Source organism: Phoxinus phoxinus (assembly GCF_949152265.1).
Source record: "Phoxinus phoxinus genome assembly, chromosome: 17".
NCBI lineage: Eukaryota > Metazoa > Chordata > Actinopteri > Cypriniformes > Leuciscidae > Phoxinus > Phoxinus phoxinus.
The window spans coordinates 7,116,453-7,143,722 of NC_136892.1; the positions used below are offsets into that span (position 1 = coordinate 7,116,453).

Consider the following 27,270-nt stretch of genomic DNA (forward strand, 5'->3'; position numbering starts at 1 on the left):
ATCTCATTAAACTGTAAATGGTGCAAGGATCTTGCTGAAGAAAAGTTTAGGGGAAAAAAGACACAAAAGTGCTAACACCATGACTGGGCAAATCCGTCAGTGCTGCAAACTGTAGTACTCAGCGCATGGTCTGCTGCATCTTTCGGGAGCTTAGCTGAAATATCACCATTAGCTTCTTCTTTTTTCTGTCTGTTCCTGTACAGCGCACTGCGTCAAACTCTATTGTTTATGGATTTCAGATAAAGATCTTGCAAAATGCACGTAAAAAAGCTTTGTCTGCTCATTTATCACAAACCCAAGCAGCAACAAAATACAGTATAAGGCATGAGAAAGCCTTTAGATCATCTCTTTAGATGAGGAAAAATCTCCATTTTGGCTCCACTATTCACATGTATTACCTGTAAAAGTATATCTCACCCTTGGTGCTTCATTTATTTCTTATATCTTAATTTATGATATGTTATTTTCTATCCTGTTTTTGACCCTCACTTTGAAACACTAAGGTTTGATTGGCATCTCACATTCAAGACTTGCTATGATTGGGTTACAGTTTTGCATATTAAAATAATTTTTAACATCCCCGCCATTACACGTGTAATTGTTTTGAAAACTTCCGATGTTGAAAAATTACAATCAATGAAATTCAGTCAATGAACCTACATTTCAAATGTCTCGTATACCTATCACGGAGGAGCGGAAGCATAAAAGAGGAGCGACGACTGTGAAGATTGAAAGAGGCCAGGCCTGGATTTTATTTGATGTGTTGTTTCTGTTTTATGTGGCCAGCAGTCGTCCGCGAGGGGCTGCTGGCTTATACTTTCATTTTTGTATTTATTTATTTATTAAAGTTGTTGAATGTTCGCCGTTCCCGCCTCCTTCTTCCCATAACAACGAACCTTGTTACACTGGTGCAGAACCCCGGGAGGAAGAAGGAAACCCCTCGCTGCTGAGGGGGATCGCGGTGCTGAGGGAGCGATGGTTGCCGATTGCTGCCCGAGGTGATGGTGCTTGAGCGATGGAAGATCAGGTGGGACTGAGAGATCGCTGCCGTGCTCCTGGTTTGATGAGGGGTGGCTGCCGTCCGAGAGGGAGCAGAGGAGTTGCTCCCGTTCGCCGTGGGCTGGAGCCTGTTGCCATCGGCCATGATGTGGGGCGGAGCAGGGAACGGGAGACTCTCTCCGGCTGCCCTCGACTGGAGGATCCATCGCCATCCACCAGGAGGTGGAGCGTCGAGCCGTCCCCCCAACAAATGTCCAGTACCATTGCATGGCACCGCGAGTCCCAGCTGGTTTAGGACCGAGCGGCAGTGTGTCTGGCAACCGGACCAGATTTTTTTATTCAATGGTTTTCCTCTCTCGTCTCTCCTCGTGCTTCCGTCTCCTTTTCTCCCGCTTCGTCTGTCCGTACCCCCGGGTACAGCCGCCGTGTCCGGTCCCCCCGGAGGAGTCTCAGGAGTACCCCCCGGCCTGCGAGGGGCAATGGGGGTATGTGGCGAGCAGGACGAGGTCGAGGGACGTGAGAGAGCGGCACGAGACTGTAGACGTGATTATGATGAACGACACCTATGAGGCGTACCGGTCTCGTATCTCCCACGGAGGAGCGGAAGCATAAAGGAGAAGCGACAACTGTGAAGATCGAGAAAGGCCAGGCCTGGATTTTTGTATCTTTATTTGATGTGTTGTTTCTGTTTTATGTGGACAGCAGTCGTCCGCGAGGGGCGGCTTATACTTTCATTGTTTTATTTTTTTATTTATTAAGTTGTTGAATGTTCACCGGTTCCCGCCTCCTCCTTCCCATAACAACGGACCTTGTTACACTGGCATTTGGCAGCTTGGATTAAAAATAAAATCTGTTTTTGGACTAACAAGCAAGTTCAGAGTTCTAAACCTTACAGGACGTTTTTATAATACAATGATCTCCTATATGTCAAAAGATCAAGGGAATTTTTTTTTTCTCAATTCATGACCCCTTTAAATGTTTAACTTGTTTTCTACAAATTTCCAGCAAAATTCCTTTACACAAGTAACACATCTCATGAATCCTGACAGGGCCCACCTGCACTTTTACACAGTTCACTAGCTTTCGGCCTTTTTCAGACAGCTCACTTCTCCAGCCCTGGGGTGCAGTTAGCTAGAGGTGTAGGATGGACAGATGGTTTCACTCGTCCTTACTGGCTTTAGGGACCTCTCACCTTGCCCAGATCAACTCACAGGAATGTAGCTGGAGGAGAGACAGCTGTGTTCTAGATGCAGTGTGGCTTTTACAACCAGTATCTTTTTTTACTCAAAGTGGATCAGATAAGAGAATTCAATTCTTATAGTTTTAAGATGACTTAGAGAGTGAGAAACTTGATAAAAGATAAAAAAAGAACGAAATCCCAAATGCCAGTAAACATTGGTTGATTTACTGATTGGCTGATTTACTGGTCAGTTGGGTAATCTTTCTTAGGAACTGCAAAATAATACATTGACCCAAGCTATACCATACCTGGAGCCATATCTAGGCCCAGAATTGTAGAGGCATTAGAGACAGCTGCAGCTCATACAGAACACTGCTAGTCCTCTCTGGCGGTAATTAATAGTTTTGTTTGAGGTACTGAAAATAATTTAAGTTATTAATCCATGAAAACATTAATCCCGGTTTCTCTCCGTGAAGGCATGCATTTCCCAATTTCAAATGTACACCGACTGAAACAAGGCATGTCGCAATCTGTGACGAATCAGGCGAGAGCCAATGAGCGTTTGATATCATATTCTTGAGGGTGCAATTTTTTTATTTGAATTCATCATATCCAGTGTGGGATTTGACGTTTTCTACTGCGAATAGAGATGAAGATCGCAGGATAAAGGGCTGACTTTGGATCTGTTCCTCGCAAACGTATGGAATCCAAAGATAAAATTGATGTCTTTTATGAATTTATGTTGTGTTTTAGTGTATTTTATGGTTCTATCGACAGTCGTTGTATATGAGAAAATGCATTTTGTATCTCACAGCAAACAAACTAAATAGTATAGAAAGGTTAACTATTAAATAATTGTTTATTTAATCCTTTGAAACGAGTTTGCAGCAGAAGTCATGAACGGAGTGAAATGTTATTATACTTAAAGGAGTCATGGCCTGTAATTTTCACTTTTCCACGAGAATCAATGTATGTTAAGATTGCATAATACACTGGCCGGGAAGCCGATATTTAAAAGTGAAGCGTTTGTTTACCCCTGGGTTCGTAAACCAGCCCACGTGCACGCGCACTCAAATACGAGATTTTAATTTCTGCCCCGTCTTGACGTTGGATTAAATTCATTTTTAATGACGTGGTTCCTACAACCCTTCCCACTGGCTTAACGTTAGGTGTCTGTGCTAATCATTTTACGCCGGAATTGTTCACAAATTTGAATGTCTAAAAAACCACAACGTGAAACAAGGCAAAAACACCACATGATAGCAAACGTTGATCTCAATAACCACTGTAAGCTGATAAAAAAAAGTAGACTACATCTCCGTTAATGTAATCTACATTAAATAAAAGGTATAATGTATGTCTCAGTCAAAATGATTGTCTTTACCATTCAGAGACATCTTGATGTAGACGTCCTTCCATCGACTCTACATCTTCCCTTTCCAGCTCAGGTTCAGAGTCTGGCTCGTGCATATACGGTTGAATTCCGTAGGTCGCGGCCAGGTCGGGTTCATTCACAACTTGCGCCATGATGTCATTTTGGAATGATATGCTGAAGTTACCTGCGGTGTCAACCCCCCTCCTTCCTGCCACCAATCAACGTGCCCCTCATTTGCATTATGAAAATGACCGTCCACGACAGCCAAAATATCGCATCAGATCCCGCGAGACAATAATGCCTTCAGAAATAAGGGTAAGAGGAGCTCTGTGTTTATTTATTTTTTCACTTTTCACAAATACTATAATAGAGCGTGGGTATCCAAGGTAATACTAGGTTATAACTCCTTTAAGTAAATTAATAAACTGCATTTAATAAATGCCACTGAAAACATGTCATTGATATGACATTGAATAATGCCACGATTTTAATATGCATATATAGGAATACATACCAATGTGTATGTTAGTAAAGTTGTTCATACGTAAATAATTTACGTTTTAGTGCTGTCAATACGTCAGTATCCGTTTCTGTGTGTATTAACGTAAATGTATGTGTGGTAGAACTACACTTTACGTTAAAATACACACGTATTCTCATAACACACATTGTTCTATTTTTAAAAAGTGCATATGGTTTACCATCTCTTAGAGTGAATTTTTTTAGCCTTCAGTATCCTCCTTTTTTATTCTAAACAGTTTTAATATATTTTACATACAATTTTATTCTCAACTCTGCATGCTATTATTTTATTTTATTCTTATGCATCTGTTGTAATTATTTGCAATATTTTAATGTATTCTATGTAAAGCAATTTGAATTACCATTGTGTATGAAATGTGTATAAACTTGCCGTGCCTTATAATTGAGTTGGCCCTAAGCTCATTTTTCCAGTATATGTATTTTATCGGAGTCATTTTTATTTTGGGAATCTTTTATCCGATTGCTTATATTCTCTATGACTCGCTGTTTCAAATGATCCGGTCAGAGCGAATCTCCTCTGAATTCACAAGTCTGACTTAAAAATAGCCAAAACCAGGAGATCTGATCTTGAGTGCACGCGCGACTCATGGAACGAAAAAGTTACTATTCCTAATGCAGAAATTTAGGATTTATTATTGTAAATGAAAACCATAGTTCATGTCAGTGACTGTGTGAACTAAATCTGCTGAAAAAGGTGTATTACGGTCTGAACGCGTGACAATTTAGGTAAAAAGGAAACAACTCAAAAGTAAAACAAATGAATTCCCATGCATCATCCCCGCTCCCGTAGCAGTTTCGAATGATATAAAACTAGAATGTTTGCAAATGTTTACACAATTTGCCCTATACATGAAGTCTGTTTTATATTGTATGTTTATATTTGCCAACACACATTTTCACACAATGTGCTTTTCCTTGTTTTTAAAATGGCCTATAGTATATTTTGTTATTTTCACTTGTTTGCACACTTGAATTATTATTATTAGTTATCAGTGTAAGTTTTGGTTTTAAAAATGTAACAATTTCTTACTTGCAAATATACGTACCGGTATTAAGTATCTGCATAATCTTACTTATTGACTTGTGCTGGCTACTTGACAATTCATAATAATTAATAATGATGTCAGTCTCAGCAGTAACCTATTTGTAACCTATGTGTATGCTAGTACATTATATAAATAATATAATAATTATCAAGGTAAGGAATCGTACCCTGTTTTTGTGTATTTATGTTTACAAGGTGAAACCCAGTTGTGTCGTATAATTCTAATCTAATTATTATTATTTATTTTTTTATGTATACATTTATATTTAAGAATTCCACTTAAAAGATGATGCATACATAAAAAAATAAAAAAAAAATCTTGCAAAGGTAAAACTGCCCTTGGAAAACATACGTGTAATCAAACAATATTAAGTACAGTTTCATGGGCTGTATAAAATATTTATGAATGGTGAATGTTTTCAAGTGAAGCAGGTGAACCAAATAGTATTATGAATCTGGATTATATGTCTGTATGCCCAGGGTAGAGCCTTTTGAAAGCAAATCCCTGCCATTGGCCTTGTCAGGGCTGCCTCGGGAACAGGTAATGTGCTGAGGACCGTTGGGTCAATATGTTATTGAGGAGATGAGAGGCGCAGAAGCTCAGAGAGCCTGAGACCTAGCGCAAAGCTGGGGGAAAAGCCCAGGGGAACCTGCCTACCCAAGAGAGCCATGACGGTCACTGACCGTGAAACTGACAAATGGCCAGTAAAGCAGCCGCAGCGGCGTGCATGCGCACTGACAGGCCAGCTGTGCTATGTGTCCATAGGCACACATGTGCACACTGAACTAGAGCTGTAATGCTGGCTTCCTGTCACACTCTTATGACATTTTACACAAACGCTAGAGGTATGAGGAGGTATAGAAGCAAAATAGAAACAGTAAGTCTGAGATTTTCTCAAACCCTTGCACATGTTCACACTCATGGGCTGCCATGTTTAAAGCTTAGAACACTTTTAATTCAGTGACCTTTAATGTCCTCACAGACTCATCCACTCTGGCACTCAGTAGACTGCGTACAGCATTGCACAAACACATACTCTTCTCACTGTCCTCTTCTGGAAAAATATGTCACATCCTTCTGAGAGCTGTATATAAATTGTGCCTCTGGTTTCACAGCCATGGCCTTGGAGAGAGTCAAGGAGGAATGAAGCGAACTCAGACGATGTTACATCAATCTGTGGAGAGGGGAACAGAATGAATTACAGAACCACCTTTAGTTTTCCACAGATGTGAACAAGAAGCACCTCACAGTCATTAAACTGTCTGAAAAATTACTTTGATTCACCTCAATGGATCAGGCCTTGATACTCGCTAATTAAAAGCTTCAGGGATCTATTTATAGGTCAATTTACCCGACTCCATACAAGCTGTCAGCTTGTGACTCAGCTAATTTCAAGCAATGGCTCATGCAGTGTACACACACAAGACTTCATCCACTAGATAATTCACATCTGTGTTTTCAGATACTTCATTACAGTTTAAAGAATCTCTTTCAAGCAGTTTTCACTTATTAATTTTTCGTAATACTAGATTAACATGTTCAGTTCGATTTTTCTTCCCTGGCTTCTGTCTCAAGATGTTGTGAATTACTATCTGAGATTCTTCAGTGGATTAAATGAAATAGGACATATAACTGAGCATTTGATTCAGCAGTTATTTATTATTGACAAATCTTTGCTTTAAAGTCCAAATAAAGTATAATCAGCCCTGTTTACTCGCGGAGGGATGTAAATACAAACGCTGACAGGCAGGTAGGACATCATATTGTACAAACATTTTATGGTCTTGCGCCTTCCACAGACGAGATGTATACATATAACTACATTTAGACCACTTAACTTAGTGATAGCTATCAGAATGAAAGAGACTTTCAACCAGCATAACAAAAAATGTTTATGGAACAAATCTAGTTTACCATAATACATTCGACAGTACACTACCCATATTTCAGTCAATGAAATTTTGAAATGATTTTCAGTAGGCTACAAGTATGAAACAAACCTGTAACAAAGCCTCAAAAATAAAAGGAAGATTACTGGATCTAAATGCTGATAAAAGATGGTTTAATAGCTCAAACATGATACATATTCCATGACTTGATAACCATGACATGAAACTTAGCCATTGACTTTGAAGAATAGATACATGACACTCTCAATTTAGGAGAAAGTGAACAAACAAGAATCCAGCAAAAAGCAAGGATTGACACAAGGTTACCTTGCTAACTGAAACAATAATAACAAGGAACACCTGGAGCTAATTACAAAGAGAAAAAGAACTACAAAGACCAAGGACAGAACAACAAATGACCATGAACACACGAATTTCAAAATAAAAGGCATGGATAAGAATAACAGGATCTTGACAATATTGCACATATGCATAAGAACTGCATTTTGTTATTGCAAATGAAAGCAAGACTTAACACTGTACAGAGGGTGAACCTGACCTTCATCATCCACGTTCCAGTCAAAAAGCCTCATCAAATGTGGAAGCCAGTGCTGTTTCATTATATAACGTTTTTGCCCTGATCTTTATATAGTGGATATATACTTATGTCCAACTTTATGAGAGTATTCTCGCTTCAGCGATATTTTAGAGATATCTCAACTCCTTGATTGCTTGTATCATTGCAAAATGTAAACTATATTATTGCCCAACTCTAATTTACTAAACGTGACTGTAAGGCATGATTATTTTAAGATTTTTTTTAAACATTAACATCCTATTTCTAGTCTGAAACACCCACTTTCCATGATAGTCAATTCCCGATGAATCAAGACAAGTCCTGCCATACATTAGTTCTTGTTTCACTCCGAAATACAAAAGTAAAATAAGTTGCAAATACGATTTAATGCTGACTTTAAAGCTCTCTCTATGTGTCTGTTCCTCTCTACATAGATTAACCATCCATGCTGAGTGTCCCATGCATCTGGAAGATTTTCCTATGGATGCCCATGCCTGCCCACTGAAGTTCGGAAGCTGTAAGTGATCTCTGTCATTGTCATTTAATTTTTCTAGATTAGCGTTTATCAATGGGGGCGTTCAAAGAACAACGGGAGGAACAACGTCAGAAATAGAATGGGGTATCTGTTTACTGTCGCAGTCTACATTTCATATAATAAACCTGTAGATGGCACTTGGACTTAATTTATCCAACTATAATAGTTTCATCAAGCTGTAAATGAATATGCGGTACATAAATAAGTGTAAATTGAAAACTACTTGCCATTAATGGCAACTTCAGGTTCTGCATGGTTTTGAGGAGTGCTTTGTTGTCAATTCACATCCGAAGTGACAACGCTATCTCACGACCAATTCGTACGAATTTGTATGAGTGATTAAAAGGTGGCTAATTCGTACGAATTTGTACGGCGTCACTCGTACGAATTTGTACGATTTGTCTAAACCCACGTGATGGGTAGGTTTAGGGGCGGGGTCAGGGGTAGGTTATTCGTATGAATTCATACGATTTTGGCAACTCGTAAAATATGTACGATTTAGCAAAAAACGTACAAATTCGTACGAGTGAGGTCGTGAGATCTGGTTGGAAGTGATTCAATTCAATTGTAAAATGAGACAAACCGGCCGCAGATCCAGATCGCTCCACAAATGCAAATGTTTCAGTCCATTCGGATTGAAAAGAACGATACTCGTCTTTTTTTCTTTTAGATATTTCACCTTTGTTGATAAATAAATTAATACATTATTTAATAATAAAAAAAAACTGACAACAGACATTGCATATTTAGTTTTCAACTGATTTAAGTAAGACCGGCAAACTACCACTTCTCATTGTCCAATGAAATTTGAGCTTGTTGTGCCATGTCACAATTGATTGGTGTATAATATGTGACAAACGGGCATTGATTAATTATGTAATATTTTTAAAATATGTAATGTTTTTTAAGTCAAGTCACCTTTATTTATATAGCACTTAATACAATACAGATTGTTTCAAAGCAGCTTTACAGTCATCAACAGGAAAGAGGATGCATTTTGGCTGTTGTTCAGCTAAAGTCAGTTCAGTGTTGATTCAGATCCATTGTAAAGATAATAAATTATTAAATGAGTTCATTACATCTATAAAGCAGTTCTGATGAAGTCATCGTCCAGCTCAGTTCAGTTCACAGTGTCAGTACAGTCAGATCAATAATTTTATTGTTGAATATTACGTGTCCCCAACGAAGCAAGCCAGAGGCTTTATTTTTAAATGAATCAACACACTAGCAATCACAGAGAGAGCCATATATGGTCTGCAGTTCTCAATCGCTTTTGTAAACAGACTGTGTGGTCACAGTTATGAATATGCAACTACTGACGCATTATGGCAACGGTGCCTCAGACTGTCTGATGGCAGACACTTAAAGTAAACAGGAAATGTTTAGACTTTTGAGCGATTCATTACTGTTTTGTACATGTTTTCATATTAATTATAATTCAAATGTATTTGTTTTATTGGCTACAATATAATTGTTGAGAGAGGTACTTTTGTGAAAAGTTTGAAAACTCATTTTGAAAAAGGACGGGGGCATGGGCCCCCAGAGGGGTCGGTAGTATTTTATTTATTTTTTTGTTAATTAAAAATTAAAAAGTTAATTTTCTATTTGAATATATTCCATCCATCTTCTTCCGCTTATCCGGGGCCAGGTCGTGGGGGCAGTAGTCTAAGCAGAGATGCCCAGACTTCCCTCTCCCTAGACACTTCCTCCAGCTCTTCCGGGGGGACACCGAGGCGTTCCCATGCCAGCCGGGAGACATAATCCCTCCGGCGTGTCCTAGGTCTTCCCCGGGGTCTCCTCCCAGTGGGACGCGCCCGGAACACCTTCCCGGGGAGGCATCAAGGAGGCATCCTGAACAGATGCCTGAGCCACCTCAGCTGACCCCTCTCGATGTGGAGGAGCAGCGGCTCTACTCTGAGCTCCTCACAAGTGACCGAGCTTCTCACCCTATTTCTAAGGGATCACCCAGCCACCCTGCGGAGAAAGCTCATTTCAGCCGCCTGTATCCGGGACCTTGTCCTTTCGGTCATGACCCCAAAGCTCATGACCATAGGTGAGAGTAGGAACGTAGATTGACCGGTAAATTGAGAGCTTTGCCTTGCAGTTCAGCTCTTTCTTCACCAAGACAGACCGGTACATCGACCGCATTACTGTAGAAGCTGCACCGATCTGTCTGTCAATCTCCCGTTCCATCCTTCCCTCACTCGTAAACAAGACCCCAAGATATTTGAACTCCTCCACTTGAGGCAGGAACTCTCCAGCAACCTGAAGTGGGCAAGCCACCCTTTTCCAATTGAAAACCATGGCCTCGGATTTGGAGGTGCTGATTCTCATCCCAGCCACTTCACACTGGGATGAGATGAGCAGAGACAGAATCCCCAAACCTGACACCCTCCGGCTGTAAAAATTCTGACAAATTAAGACCGGCGACAAAGGGCAGCCCTGCCGGAGTCCAACATGCACCGGGAAAAACTCTGACTTACTGCCGGCAATGCGAACCAAGCTCCTGCTCCGGTCGTACAAGGACCGGACAGCCCTTAGCAAAAGGGCCCCGGACCCCATACTCCCAGAGCACCCTCCACAGGACGCCGCGAGGGACACAGTCGAATGCCTTCTCCAAATCCACAAAGCACAAGTGGATTGGTTGAGCAAACTCCCATGAAACCTCCAGCACCCTGGAGAGGGTATAGAGCAGGTCCAGTGTTCCACGGCCGGGACGAAAACCGCACTGTTCCTCCTGAATTCGAGGTTCGACTATAGGCCATTTTCTCCTCTCCAGTACCCTGGCATAGACTTTTCCGGGGAGGCTGAGAAGTGTGATCCCCCTGTAGTTGGAACACACCCTCCGGTCCTCCTCCTTAAAAAGAGGGACCACCACCCCTGTCTGCCATCCCAAAGGTACTGTCTTCGACAGCCACGCGATGCTGCAGAGGCGTGTCAACCAAGACAGCCCCACAACATCCAGAGACTTGAGGTATTCAGGGCGGATCTCATCCACCCCGGTGCCTTGCCACCACGGAGTTTCTTGACTACCTCAGTGACTTCAGCTTGGGTGATGGATGAGTCCACCTCCGAGGCCTCAGCATCTGGTTCCTCAATGGAAGACGTGTCGGTGGGATTGAGGAGATCCTCGAAGTATTCCTTCCACCGTCCGACGACATCCCCAGTTGAGGTCAACAGCTGCCCACCTCCACTGTAAACAGCGTTCCTCCCAATCACGCCCCTCCAGGTGTCACTGTCGCTGCCCAGGTGTGCGTTGACGACCCCCAGTAGAACGATGGAGTCCCCAGTCTGAGCACTTTCCAGCACCCGTCCCAGAGACCCCAAGAAGGCCGGTTAATCTGCACTGCCGATTGGCCCGTAGGCGCACAAGTCAAGTCAAGTCATCTTCATTTATAAAGCGCTTTTAACAATGTAGATTGTTTCAAAGCAGCTTTACAGTAGTAAACAGATAATTTAAGGTCTTTATAGCGGTTCTTGAATAAATATATTTTCCAGCTGAAGTTAGTTTTGATTGATTCACTTCTGTCGCAAGGATCATTAGTTATTAAATTAGAGGCTGCTAAGACGACACCGTTCTCTCTACAAAGACTTTAAACGCGAACCTGTGAGAAACGCTGATGGCGCTCACGTGCGCATTAAGAAATAATTCTATAGTTATGAGCATTTGAATATATGTGCGTTGGTTTGTAATTCCCTACAAACCAAGCCTTAAACTAATTGTCTGGCCTTAAAATTTTGAAATAGTATTTTATCACTTAGTACTTTATCACAATAAAAAATAATTTTATGAGACGGCTTATATTGACCTATTAAGATGTTGCTTACATCTACCTTGTAAATATATTTTTAGCTATTTTATTAAAAAGTTTTCACATGTAAATTAACAACAATTACAATTTTAACAATATTTCAAGCGTAATATTAATTTGTAAAAAGTGTACATTTTATCATACGTATTTCAAAGTTAATTATTAATTTGTTTGACTATTGGAACAAACACAATAATAACATCTTAGTTGATAATTTATTATACCTACTTTATTTTTGACAAAACATCATACTATATATTTAACATACTGTAGGTAGTCAACCAGAATGCCTAAATAAACCAGTCGCATATCAAAGTCATTCGTGAAATGACCGCCAGGTGGTGTAAAACGACATTGTGCAAAACAGCAGCAATTGCCAAATTTTTAAATGTAAGTGGGGTTAATGTCGATGAAATACTACAACTATGGTAAACAGAATAGAAAAAAATTAGAACAGAGAAATAGAATCAAAGATAGAGACAACAACAATTTAGCCTATATGTCATATTGTAGACAGCTGTGGGCAATCACCAGGGAAGCAGCGCAATAACAAAAAAATAAATAATAATAATAACAAAAATATGTTTGTTATTTGTTGGCATTTCTCAGTGAGTAAATTTGTGGCCGAGTGGTAGAACAAATATTATCCAACAGAATGACTGAATTTACATCTGTATAATAATTCCAATCGTAATTTCAAAAGCAGTTCTGTTAAAAAAAAAAAAAAAAAAAAAAAGATATTTATACAGAAGGATTTTTTTAATATCATGGTTTTAAGCAAGGTCTGGTCTAAACATCCCTGCTCCTGCTCAACCAATTTACATGCATAACCTTTCTAAATTATAGAAAAATTGGACACACAATGTTAACGTTTAGCCTGCTTAAATTTGATGCAATAATAGAAGTGTACATTTGTTTCAGTTCTAAATTTGTAGGCTACTGTAATTTCAGTATTGTGATTATGAATTTGTTTAACCACGTTTCACTTAAATTGATCTACCAGCTCTCAATAGCTCTCAATGAGCGATTACGGAATAGAGAGAATAAACTGACACTTTTCAAAGTCTGTGATTGTAGTGCCTCTTAGCGGTAAAAGGCAGCAAATACACACTCGCAAATTTACCGCCGCGGGAGCGGATTGCCAGATCATTTGCGTTTGAATAGTGCGCGCTCTCCATGGGCGTGGTCACATTAGCACTTAATGAGCTATAATGAGATCAAATGAGAACGACTGACATCTCTCTCTTTTCATACAGATTACATAAACTGAGAATATTTGTTTTTCATATAAATTACTTAATTTAAAAGAAGAGATTTCAAGCTTCATGCCTGTGTGCCTGTATGCCTGTGTATTCGCTGAGAAATACAGTTAATTTTCGAGCACGTTTCAGAATGGACTTTACTGACAGAGAAAAGGCAGAACTCGCATCATGTTTATTTTTCTTTATTTGGCAAAAAAGCACAACACTCTGTTTTTATTGTGAGTATACACAAAAAAATAGACACTTAACAGGGTTGAATGATTTATAACACTTACTGTATATATAAGATCAAAATCAACAGCAAACCCAGGGGGTTAAAGACAGACCATATCAGACAATTTGATAATAACTTATCTTCTGGTCAGAGCTCAGAGAACCCAATCACACAGTGTCTTTCTTCAGAACTCAAAATTGTAATGTTCGATCTGGTGCTCATTGCATCTGTGCTTGCTTCTTACAATAAACAACATCTTTCCAAGACAACATTGTCATTAGAATACAACATAAAACCCCAATGGTAGACAAACCAAATGGACTTTTAGTCCCAAAACAAACAAACAAACACATTTCGTAACTCTCCTCCTGTTTAGAGCTTTAGAATTGATGAATAGCCCAGTCAACAACACCAAAGGTTGCCATGACGCAGCAGTCACGTCTTTATGAATAAAACATTCCACTGGGCAAAACAACAAAAAGTCCTCTGCTCATACATTTTCACTAGTACCTTTCCCCCCACAATATCTCTTTTTGACAGTTGCAGCGTGGTGAGCCATCATTGGATTTGTGTTGCATAAAGCCAAAAGACAGCAAACAATTGGCTCTATAATAAGATGTCATACAGTCTGCTGCATAATTAGCTTTTTAACTACAGTCGATTATGAGCACTGTTCCCTCAATCCCCCAATCAACCTAGCTTCCGCCTCACAATGCAATTATGAATTTGTATTTTTCTCAAGGCATGTTTTCTCATTTCTGTTTAAAGATATAAGTAGTAGTAGAAAAGTGCCTATTTGTGTTGGCTTTTATTTTATTTTTGCATTGCTGGAGAAATGTTCTCATCAATATTAATAATAGTTCGTTTTTTCTCTCTAAAGCAAGCAGAGCAAATATCCAACTATCATACACCTGATGTGATGAATAACCCAATACATTAACTTGGTGATGTGAAAATGTGGATACTGATGTTAGATGTTTCACATTAAATGTTTCTACCCCTTTTTGTAATATTTAGTTTTTTGTTGTCAAAAAGACTATGGGCCCTATTTTGACGATCTGAAACGCAAGTGTCAAAGTGCAAAGCGCAAGTAACTTTGTGGGCGGATCCCGGCGCTGTTGCTATTTTCCCAGCGCGATAAATGACTCTTGCGCCCGACGCAAATCTAAAAGGGGTTGGTCTGAAGTAGCTTCATTACTCATAGGTGTGGTTTGGGCGTAACGTGAAATAAACCAATCAGAGCGTCCTCTCACATTCCCTTTAAGAGCCGGCGCGCTTGTTCCGTGGCGGATCGCTATTAACGGCGGATTTGCCGGCGCACGCCAGGAGCAATTCACAGCCGAGGAAACCGACGTTCTCGTCAGGGCCGTAAAACACAGAGAAGTGACATTGGGGATGATGGGAGAAACCCACCCAAATTAGCTTCGGTTAAACAGGTGTATAATTTGGGTAGTAAATGTGTAGCCTAATCTAGATTTTTTTATTTTTTTTTATCTAGATAGATATTTTTCACATCTTCACGGACACAACAATGATTTCCCTCGTGTGTTAATATTTTTCCTTGTAATAATGTATGATTTGCAAAAATGAAAACTGCTGCATCTTTTTATATTAGAGAATCAAAGTGGATGCGCGTTAACATTATGGCCAAGCACGCGCCCTTAAAATACCATATCACTAACGCGCAACGCGCCACTGTCTTTAGACTGTTTTTTTCCTGGTCAATGGCGCAATTGCTTTCTAAAACTGGAAAATAGCACCATGGAAGTTTTGCGCCGGAACACGCCTTCTCTTTGCGCTGAACCGCCCCCGCGAGCGCAAGTTCATTTCCTAATTTACCGACGTGCGTCTGTGGAGGGAAAAGTCCGCTGTGCGCGGGTGCAAAATAGGAATGATACATGCGTCGGTGTTCAAAGTCAATTGCGCTGGGTGCAAGATAGGGCCCTTTGACTTTATGATTCTAATTAATCTACCAATTGTCAAAGTACAGATTGTCTCAATTACAACAAGGCCAGATGTGCCCTGTAAGCATCATTCTGTCATGACAACTCTCTGGACATTGGTATGGTAATAGAGATTGGCATGGTAATGGATATGGCAATGTTAATGTATTTGGTCTTGGCGGAATACCTCTGCTAAGCTGCTGCTGCTCCAGAGCAAGTGCCGAAACTTGCTACTGCCAATACATTCACAGACATTGGCCCTCATTTATCAAAAGTGCGTACACCAAATTTCCAGCATACACCTGGCGTACACCCAAAACCACGGTGACTTTGCGATTTATCAATATGGACGTTGGCGTACGGCACGCTCAAATCCTACACCAGCTCAGGAGGTGGTGTACATGTACGCATGTTTTGAGTTAGTGCTGAAATGCGCAGAAAAACAATTCCTAACACCACAAAACGCACTGACAAACTAAAGATATGATATATTATGACCCACTGTAAAAAAACAACAACATAGAAAATATAAACTTCAGTGTTTATTTTTGTGAGTTAAGCCCGGCAGGTGCACACGGACTGGGTTCAGTAATGAAAGGCTTTCAATGACCAAAAAATAATTCAGACTGACAACATAATTAAAATGACATTCTTCTTCTTTTAAATAATAATAATACAAATAATAATAATAACAAAGACATTCTTCTTCTAAATAACAATTAATAATCAAAATCATAATACTATTAAGAAGAATATTACAAATTGTCATGCAATTATTCACATCATCATCGCTATTGTACACCCCATTACATGCGACGTCATACGACATTCAACGCTATTAGTTTCAAAACACGTGCTGTAAAATAATGCATTGTGATAGGTAATTTGCTCAACCAACCAGCGATTTAAACTGGATTTCCACCGTTTCCACCGGAGAAGTTTCTCCTCTTTGCCGTCTTCCGCGTGTCCATGGCGTAAAATGAGGGTGTGGGGGAGGCGGAGACGTGAATATATTGGGGCGTGTTAATCTAATGATGATCGTTTTCAGCCGTGGCATTTATCAAGAGGAAGGTATTGCGTACACCTGAATTTCAAAGGTACGCACAGCTTCATAAATTAACATATACGCCCGTTTCGACGCAAGATTGATAAATGAGGGCCATTGTGAGCATATATTGGCTAATTTCCACTAAGCGGTGCGGTACGGTACGGTACATAATTATTTGCTTTTTCACTGTCAAAAGTTATGAATGGCACCAAAATGCCGAACCGTACCGTACCACTTTTTGGGTACCCTTCCGTTGGGGTACCTAGCACAGTGGTACAGTACTAAAGGGTGGAGCTGGACTCACTGCAGAACGTTGAGTGGTTGGCAGAGAATCGTCACTTTCGCGTGCTACAAGGGGAATGACAACATTAGAAGCGCCATTTTTTTATATACAGTTGAAATATAATACTGCTGTTATTGTGTCACGAAATGTAGTTTTAAGAGTTTTTCAGCCGAGAATGTAGTTGTTTAAAGCTCAAATCTGTTGTTTATGAAAATGTTATCTAGGTTATGAGATCCATTCCAGGCGATCACCGGGCGCTCGGCGCTCATGTTCCCTGCCTGGAACAGCCTTTCCTCGGCTAGTCGTTCTGACGTTTGCCGCTGACTCTGACGTCTCTGTAGTGGTTAAACATGAGATATAATTTGTCTTGTGTAGACCTAACGGCGATCTTTGGTCTCTTGAATCTATAATTCGTTCCCTGGCCAATCGTTTTGGCTGAGGGCTAAGCGAAGTTTCATATACTGTATTTAGGCTATTAACTTTACCGTTGTAACGTTAGACTAGAGCGCTGAATTTGTATTTTGACTGAATTGTTTGCTTTATTTCTTATTGTATAGCTTCTTGTACCTTTTACTTATTCTTTTATAATGACTATTATTGATTAAAAACTGAAATTTAACAAAAAGAGATAGGGTTGAGTTTTGTCATTTTTTATTTTATTACAAGATTATCACTGTTATGTTGTTTATTGCAACATTTGTACAAATGCACATATTGCCTGGAATAACAGGGGTGTGTTTTATATTTATTTTTGTTATAAATAGGCTAACGTTATTCATGCAGTGAATCAATACGCATGCATTGCCTTTCAAGAACGCGCTGTTCCATTTGCAGAATTACCGGACTCACGTCCTCGGGAGTCATTCTCCTGAGTCGGACTTGGCAAGTCCGAACTTTGCGTTCTTGGTATTGAGAAACGCCTAATGTCGGCGCTTGTCTTCTTGTGACAAACATGCCGAGAAGCAAGAAAAAGATCTGCTGTATGTCACTCATTGTTGTTTACTATTGCTTTCTTCTTCACGCGAAAATGACGTTGATTGCTTTTTTCCGGCAAACACCACGCCTATCAAGTAAGGGTACTGTTGGCGGTGTAAACGCTATCATTGGCCACTGACGCAACAACAACCAATCAGCTGTGCTATGTGGATAATGACGTGATCGCTAAAAAAATTGTTAGACCTATCAGCCTGTGCCATCTAGAGTTCCATGCCAGCATTTGTCCCAGCCACCTAAAGTCAAGCTGAAGATAGCTAATGTTATACTTTCGTGTTTTACACTTCTTATGGGTTGATGCTGACGACGCATCGTCGCCACAACTCCTTTTAGGACGTGTGATGAATTTATCCATGTTTTACCCAAATGGAATCCATTCGGCTGGTAGTCACTAATGTTCTGAAACATGTCTGTAGTGTGAGTGAGTATAAGCACATGACAAGAATAAATGGTCAAATAAAAAAGTTTAAATTTAAAACAAAGTAGAAGGTGATAAGTGATTGGTCCATGGCAACACAGCATGCACATGCTCAGCTCATTCAAGTCTATGTCAGCTGTGCGGTCAACAGAATGCTGCTCCTCTCAGCCAGACAGCTGCTGACTGAGATCGCTCACTCAGGCTGAGGAAGAAAACATAGAGCGAACAATCAGGGCAGTGTGTAAGGCACGCCAGATCTAAAAATTCCTGGATGTGGATCTCCAACCAAAGAAGCTGAACTGAGGGAAGGGCCATTAAAGAAAAAAGGAATCAAAAGGGCCGCAAAAATATATAACTGTCTTGGTCCGTTATTCTGTTACATAACGTGGTATAATAGTAAATCGCCCATTGAGGAATAATTCTAGGAAACAGACTTTAAGCATAACCACTCAGGAAACACTCAGGAGAAAACCACACAAACATTAACAAGAATGGACGAAAACTGAGGGAGAACACAGAGACTAAATACATGTAGAAAACAAGGGAGCTTAATCAGATAATTGACTGGACACGGGGAATTAAATGACTGATCAAACAGATTGGGGAAATCTAGGTCACAGGGAAACACGACACAGAAGAGCATACATATAACAATACAGTTATATGACAAAAGGATGAACGACTTGAACCCATAGACTCGAGAGGTGAACTAATTATTTCTGTATCCAGTACCGACTGCATTGCCTTATAGCCTATGGGGCTGTCACGGGATGAACAAACGACTCATACCCGAAGACTTGGGAGATTAACTAATCAATTCTGTATCTGTACCGACTGCAAAGCCTTATAGCCTATGGGGCTGTCACGTGATGAACGGACGACTCGAACCCGAAGACTCGAGAGGTGAACTTTTTCTGTATCCGGTAACGACTGCTTAGCTCAGCTTATGAGGATGTCACTGCATGAACGAACAACTCAGATAGGGAGGTGAGGTAAAGACTGCAAAGCCTGAAGCCTGAAGATTTTCCTGTCAGATGTAAATAGACGTTTAAAGTAAGCATCTTTAAGATGTTTATGGTTTATGTAAATCCACTTTAGAGACGTAACGTTAACTTACGTGACCTGTGAAAATCTGTGCTGAAGCAGTAAGCCATCCGGGAACTTCTCGCTTACTCTTTTATGAATACTGATGTTTCGAACGTACTTCTTGAGAAGATGTCCGTGTGCGCGTCTTTCGACTAGCTCTCCTCTCTTCTGCTAGTTTCAAGATCTTCTCCTCGCCTGTATTTAGCTGTTTCTTGAGCAGGCAGCGCCAGCTGCTGCGGTTAGCTGCAATGTCCTTCCAGATCTATGTGTTGATGTCCAGGGCTTTCATGTCACGCTTGCAGACATCTTTATATCTCAACTTGGGGCGACCTTGGGGCCCTTCGGGTTCACCATAGAGGAGGTCCTTGTGGATCCGCCCGTCTTCCATATGGCGCATGTGGCCAAGCCACATGTGGCAAGTCTGCGTTGTCTGAGTCAAGTCAAGTCAAGTCAAGTCAAGTCACCTTTATTTATATAGCGCTTTTTACAATACAGATTGTATCAAAGCAGCTTCACAGTGATAACATGAAAATAATTTAAAAAAAACAATTTCATCATCGTCCACCTTCAAGGCGGATGTATAATATTGTTGAATATTAAATGTCCCCAACTAAGCAAGCCAGAAGGTAAGGCAACAGCGGCAAGGAACCAAAACTCCATCAGTTGACAGAATGGAGAAAAAAACCTTGGGAGAACCCAGGCTCAGTCGGGGGCCAGTTCTCCTCTGGCCAATGAGTGAACAGTGTATGATTATGATTCAGGAGCTATCAACAGGTCAGAAGTTCAGAATGAATCAGAGTATTTGTCCAGTTCCTGTTTGTTGAAGTCGGAGTGGAAAGGAGGAGAGACCGGTTGACACTTCAGGTCAGCGGCGTCGTCGTGTCCTGGCGCTGGTCCTTCATCAGATCTGGATACGGCCTGGTTCCGGTGGACAGCGGTAAACCTCGGGATAGACAGAGAGACTAATATTAGCGTAGACGCCATCCTTCTTATGATGTACCAAGTACATCAGGATTTACGGGAAGTGTTCCCGGTCCCGGCTGTTCTAAACTATGCAGCCTAACATTGAATTGTAGAAGTCTATAATGTGTTATGTGTATGCTAGGCCGAAGAGATGTGTTTTTAGTCTAGATTTGAACTGACAGAGTGTGTCTGCTTCCCGGACAATGTTATGAAGACTGTTCCAAAGTTTTGGTGCTAAATAGGAAAAGGATCTACCGCCAGCAGTCGATTTTGATATTCTAGGTATTATTAACTGGCCGGAATTTTGAGATCGCAGTAGACGTGACGGACTATAATGCGTTAAGAGCCCGCTCAAGTACTGCGGAGGTAAACCATTTAGTGCTTTGTAAGTGATAAGCAATATTTTAAAATGTATACAATGTTTAATAGGCAGCCAATGCAGTGTTGACAGAACGGGGCTAATATGGTCATACTTCCTGGTTCTGGTAAGAACTCGAGTTGCTGCGTTTTGAACTAGCTGTAGTTTGTTTATTAAGCGTGCAGGGCAACCACCCAGTAGAGCATTACAATAATCTAGCCTTGAGGTCATAAACGCATGAACTAATTGTTCTGCATTATTCATTGAGAGCATATGATGTAATTTAGATATATTTTTAAGATGGAAGAGAGCGGTTTTACAGATACTAGACACCAGAGTATGTGAGCGGAGCGGAGCGGAAGGAATTTGCGCTCCACGCTCAAAGCATTTCATAATTACTCCGCTCAAGCTCCGCTCCGGGTGTACAATTTCCCGCTCCTCGCTCGCTCCCCACTCCGTCCTTAATATGTCTCGCTCCGTTTTCGCTCCACGGTAAATTTATATATATATTTTTTTAAATAACACTAACTTCTGATCAGAAGATGCATGCATGTACTCACTGTAAAACGAATACGCAGTACTAAGAGAAGAACATCCATGCTTAATTGGATTTTTGAACAGCCCCAAACCAATAAATTCCTTTAGCTCACTTTTAAACAAAGCAAAATAAAAAATAAGAGTTGAATGAGGCTAAATTAAATAAATTATCAAACGAAAAACATTATATTAAATAAATTATCAAACGAAAAACATTACATTCAATTAAATAAATAAATCACAAACTAAAATATGAAGTTAAACAAATTGCCAAACGAAAAAATATAGATCTCTTTATGCCAATTTTTATATTAATTTTAAGAAATAGGCTACTATGAACAGAAAAAATGCTGGCTGGTTGAACATATTTTTTATTAGCAAAGCTAGCTATATCTTCTCCAGTGCTGCATTTACTTTCAGAAAAACTAGCTTTTGCAGAGTGGCAGGTGCCAAGCACATGCGATTATTGCTGGACATCAGACCAGCAATAGAAAACACCTTTTCCACGCTGGGCGAACCACTGGGAATGCTAAATTACGCGTCTTGCAATTTGTGAAAGTTGTGGCAGTACATTAGAGTTGTCTTTCCAGAAGCGAAGGACGTGATCGGTGTTCAATCTGGGCACTCCAAGGTATTGCTCGACTTCTCCTTTTACGTCTAGTGTAGAAGACGAACAGGCAGTTGCGTATGACTGGAACATTGACTTGACTTTTTTTGCGCTCGATGGCTCAGGGACAGGGTCAGGGACAGTCACAGGGTCAGCGACAAGGGAAGAGGATGTTTCTTTTTTATTTACACTGGAGAGAAGTTCTGTTTGACGAACTAACAACTCCCGGATCTCAATCTCATATAATGGAGTTGCACAGGCGAAAATCGCGAGGGGGTCGATAAAAATATCATTAAAAGCATGTGTAAAATGAATTTCATGATAATACTTTATTTAAATGTTTGTGAAAGTACTAGGAAAACAATACAAATGCAAACAAATGCAAAATATGATTATAAACATTTTGATTCCCCCTCCGTTGCCTCACAGTGGTATGGTCCTCCTGGCTCGTGATTCGTAATTGAGCGATAGTGGAGCGGTTTCGGAGCGAGAGAAAATCAACGCTCCGACATAAAAAAAAATCCGCTCCTCGCTCCTGGCAAAATCACGCAACTCCGCTCCTCGCTCCGCTCCCACTCCGCACCGCTCACATACTCTGCTAGACACATGACTTTCAAATGAAAGATTGGTATCAAAGAGCACACCCAGGTTCCTAACCGACAACGAAGACTTAACAGAGCAGCCATCAAGTGTTAGACAGTACTCTAGGTTATTACGTGTGGAAGTGCGGTGGTCCGCAGCGGTCCTAGTACTGAGCCTTGTGGTACGCCATACTGAACTTGTGATTGATAAGACATCTCTTCATTTACTGCTACAAACTGATAACGGTCAGATAAGTATGATTTAAACCATGCTAGTGCAATTCCACTAATGCCAACATAATGTTCGAGTCTATTTAAAAGGATGTTGTAGTCAATGGTGTCAAATGCAGCACTAAGATCAAGTAATACTAATAGAGAGATACAACCACGATCGGATGATAAGAGCAAATCATTTGTGAATCTAACGAGAGCTGTCTCGGTACTATGGTACGGTCTAAATCCGGACTGAAAATCCTCGCAGATATCATTTCTTTCAAGAAAAGAACACAGTTGTGAGGATACTGCTTTTTCTAATATTTTTGACAGAAATGGCAGATTAGAGATCAGCCTGTAATTGACTAGTTTTGTAGGATCAAGTTGCTGTTTTTTAACAAGCGGTTTAATCATAGCTAGCTTAAAGGTTTTTGGTACGTATCCTAGAGACAAAGATGAATTAATGATATTAAGAAGAGGATCTATGACATCTGGAAGCATCTCTTTCTGCAGCTTAGTCGGTATAGGGTCTAACATGCACGTTGTCGATTTAGATGATTTGACGAGTTTGCAAAATTCTTCCTCTCCTATAGCAACGAATGAATCAAATTTTCCCTCAGAGAGACTACAATGCACTTCCTGATGCGATACTGTATTAGACGGTTCCATAGTTATAATTTTGTCCCTGATATTATCGATCTTATAAGTGAAGAAGTTAATAAAGTCATTACTGCTGTGTTTCTTGGAAACTTCTGGGCTTGAAGCTTTCTTTTTCGTTAGTTTAGCCACTGTTTTAAATAAATACCTAGGATTATGTATATTTTCTTCTAATAGGGTTGAAAAATAAGCAGATCTAGCAGCTTTTAAAGCCTCTCTGTAAACAATCGAGCTCTCCTTCCATGAAATCCGAAACACCTCTAGTTTTGTTTTCTTCCAGTTGCGCTCCATTTTTCTGGCTGCTCTCTTAAGGGCCTGAGTGTGCTCGTTGTGCCACGGCGTTGGACTATGTTCTTTAATCTTCTTTAAGCGCAACGGAGCAACTGTGTCTAAAGTGCTGGAAAAGAGAGAGTTAAAAGTTTCTGTTGCAATATCAAGTTCTTCTAAGCTATCCGGGATGCTGAGATGATGAAACTGATTAGGAAGATTATTAATAAAGCAATCTTTAGTAGCAGAAGTGATCGGTCTAACATATTTATAACACGGAGTCGGCTTTGCAGCCTTGGCTAAATGTAATTTACACGAGACTAGATAATGATCTGAGATGTCATCGCTCTGCTGCAGTATTTCAACGGCATCAACATCTATTCCATGTGATAGTATTAGATCTAGAGTATGATTACGGCAATGAGTAGGTCCTGACACGTGTTGTCTAACACCAATTGAGTTTACAATGTCTTTAAATGCCAATCCCAATGCATCTTTTTCATTATCAATGTGTATATTAAAATCACCAACAATTAGTACTTTATCTGCAGCCAATATTAATTCAGATAGAAAGTCAGCAAATTCTTTGATAAAGTCTGTATGGTACCCTGGTGGCCTGTATACAGTAGCCAGCAGAATTTTCAAACGTGATTTATCGTTTACACTAGATATTTTTACATTAAGCACCAACACTTCAAAAGAATAATATTTACAACTAGATTTCTTAGTGGTTTTGAAAATATTACTATAAATTACAGCAACACCTCCTCCTTTGCGTTTCAGACGAGGTTCATGTTTATAACCGTAATCTTGTGGGGTTGACTCATTTAAAGCAATGTAATCGTTTGGTTTTAGCCAGGTTTCTGTCAAACACAGCACATCTAGGTTATAATCTGTAATCATATCATTAACTATTAGCGCTTTTGAAGTAAGAGATTGAATATTCAGCAACCCAAGCTTTATCATTTGCTCATTTGTATTATATATGTTTTTTTATTTGTTGAACATCAATTAAATTTTTAACCTTAGATGGGTTTAAAAGTTTTTTGGATTTCCAAGTTCGGGGAACAGACATAGTCTCTGTATGATGATATCTAGGTGAAAGAGGCTCTATGTGATGGGATTTATCTGACCTTGGTGACGTGAGGCCGCTAGCAGACGGTCGGTTAAGCCAGTCTGTCTGCTTCCTGACCTGAGGCCCAGATTGTCATGTTTTATCTCTAAGACTATGAGCCAAATTACTAGAGAGAAGAGCAGCACCATCCCAGGAGGGATGAATACCATCTCTTTTCAACAGTTCAGGTTTGCCCCAAAAACTTTTCCAATTGTCTATGAATTCTATATTATTTTGCGGACACCAATTAGACAGCCAGCCATTGAGTGAACACAATCTACTAACTATCTCATCACTCCTGCGAACAGGAAGGGGGCCAGAGCAAATTACAGTGCTTGACATCGTACTTGCAAGTTCACACACCTCTTTGATATTAATTTTGGTGATCTCCGACTGGCGGAGTCGAACATCATTAGTGCCGACGTGAATAATAATCTTAGAGAATTTACGTTTAGCATTAGCCAGCACTTTTAAATTTGCTTTGATGTAAGGCGCTCTGGCTCCCGGCAAACATGTGACTATGGTGGCTGGTGTCTCTATTTTCACGTTCCGTGTAATAGAATCGCCAATTACCAGGGCACAATCAGAATAATTCTCAGTGGGTGTTTCACTGAGCGGGGCAAATCGATTTGTTATCGGAACGGAAAAGTGTTTTTTTGATCCGCGACTAGAGCGATCTCTCACTGTCACCCATCTGCCCTGCTGCACGGGCTCTACTTCAGCCGGAACCGACTCATGTAAAGAATTAACTAAGCTAGGCGCATCCAAAATAGTATCTAAAGCTCTAGCACTCTTCTTACTATTCTCGATTAAAGTTTGGATGCGTGTCTCTAGTTCTGAAATCTTCTCCGTCAGCCTGACTGTCTCCTTGCATTTATCACATATAAATCCTATATTGCCATCAGACAAGGCTATGGTAAACATGTGACATGAAGTGCAGGTGACAATAACAGGAGAAGACATTACTCACCGTGTTTGTTGACTGATTCTTACTCACCTGGGCTTTTATGAACTCAAAGGCGCGGGCGCACGAGAGAAAAATAAATAACTGAGCGCACGGGTGGTGCATTAAAAGGCTAACGTTAGCGAGTTAGCGTGTTGTGCTAACAATAACGGAAGCTAGCAATGTCAGGTTAATCTGAGATGTTGAGTAAGCTGTATTTAGTAGTATAGACAACTAGAATTTATAATAAATGATGGTTCAAAACAGAAAGAAACACGAAGCTAATACGAGGCTTAGACGCAGGAAACAAACTCGCAGCAGCAGTCACAGCGAGGCAGACAGGAGACTGAGCAGCGTGTACATGGTGGGGAGGCCGGCACGGGCAAGAACCTGGGCGTTGGGCACTTTGTCGTACCAGCTGATGCCAAGGATGTGGCAGAGGCATCGCATGTGGTAACTGTTCAGCTTCTGCTCTTGCTTGACATACAGGGCCGGAGTGGGACTCATTTTCAGCCCTGGAGTTTCATGCCTTAGACCGGCCCACTTTAGTTCCCGACTGACTATATTCAAATAATGTAATTAAACCCTCAGTATATAAGTCTGCAATAGTGCACTGTTTTGTACAGCCTTGTAATTCATTGTATTTTTCAAAAATATAATTTTCTATTCAGTGCAATAGCCGTACACAGGGTTTTATAAATACAAAGGTCCCAAAAGTGATCTGGCTAGGGGGTTCGGGGGCATATTATGATTCCACTGTCATTGTCAAAGAACATAGGCTATGTAGGCTATATCTGTGTTAAATAGGAATTCATTGTAATAAAGTTATTCTCATTCTGGGCACAGTATGCAATAGGCTATTCCTCTACCTGCTCTCCTCTCTCATCTCCATCTCCTTCTCTCATTCTTCTTCTCTCAGTCTCTTTATCTTTAGGCTACCTGTAAATCTCCCCTTCCCGAAGCTGAGCTTTGATTGACACAGTCTTTGCAAACTGATTATTTATGTCGGTTGTTTAAAACTTCTATTGTAAAACAGCTGTTTAGTTTAGCCACTTGCATCTTATCTCGTGAAGCGTCGCGTTGGGATTCGCGTGCAGCCGCGGCTCGCGCTTCTGTGAACATAAATCCCACTTGCTTTGATCGGTCATCTCAAACATTTTGCCATTGCCGACGAGCGGTGTTTGAGCGCTGAAGCAGCTCAGATGATGAGGTCGGTTATCGTCGCGATATGCGAATCATTGCAGCACCAAATTAGAGTTAATATTAGGCAATTATTTCACAACGTTATACACTCAGAAAAATCGGAGAACTCAATGGTGGGTACGGCTCTGACTCGTAGGCTATTTGGCCGCTTGAATTTCTAGAGATTTTTTTATTATTCTGGCCTTTTCAGCGCCGCCTTTGCGCCTATTATCCATGTTTTATATCTAAAATAATCGAAAAATTTGTCCGCACATCTCTAACAACTGACTTTATTTTTTGTGGGGCTGCGAGAAAATAATAATACAAAAATAGTGGGGCTGCGCTGTGACTGGAGCCTATAAAGGGAAAACATTCAACCCAGTGCCATGACAACACCGGCCCTCCTGGCCAATAAAACAGACCGGCCCACCGGGAATTCTCCCGGTGCTCCCGATTAGCCAATCCGGGCCTGTTGACATATGTTGTCCAGGATTCACTACCGTACAGGAGGGTGCTGACTATGCAGGCTTTGTACACTGCCATCTTGGTTTGGGTGGTCAGCTTGGGGTTTTCCCAGACGCGAGTGGTCAGTCGTCCTAGGGTTGTTGCGGCCTTGCCGATGCGTTTGTTGATTTCGGCATCTAA

General features: G+C 40.5%; 1 protein-coding gene across 1 annotated transcript in view; it reads left to right on the forward strand.

Moving 5' to 3' along the window:
- Positions 1–27,270, forward strand: part of gabra3 (gamma-aminobutyric acid type A receptor subunit alpha3) — a gene marked incomplete at its 3' end in the record, with an annotated part of 406,040 nt that overhangs the window by 242,756 nt on the left and 136,014 nt on the right. The window contains exon 7 of the mRNA XM_079584913.1: positions 8,044–8,126. Coding sequence (XP_079441039.1) covers positions 8,044–8,126 — 83 coding nt within the window. The remainder of the gene's footprint in view (positions 1–8,043; positions 8,127–27,270) is intronic.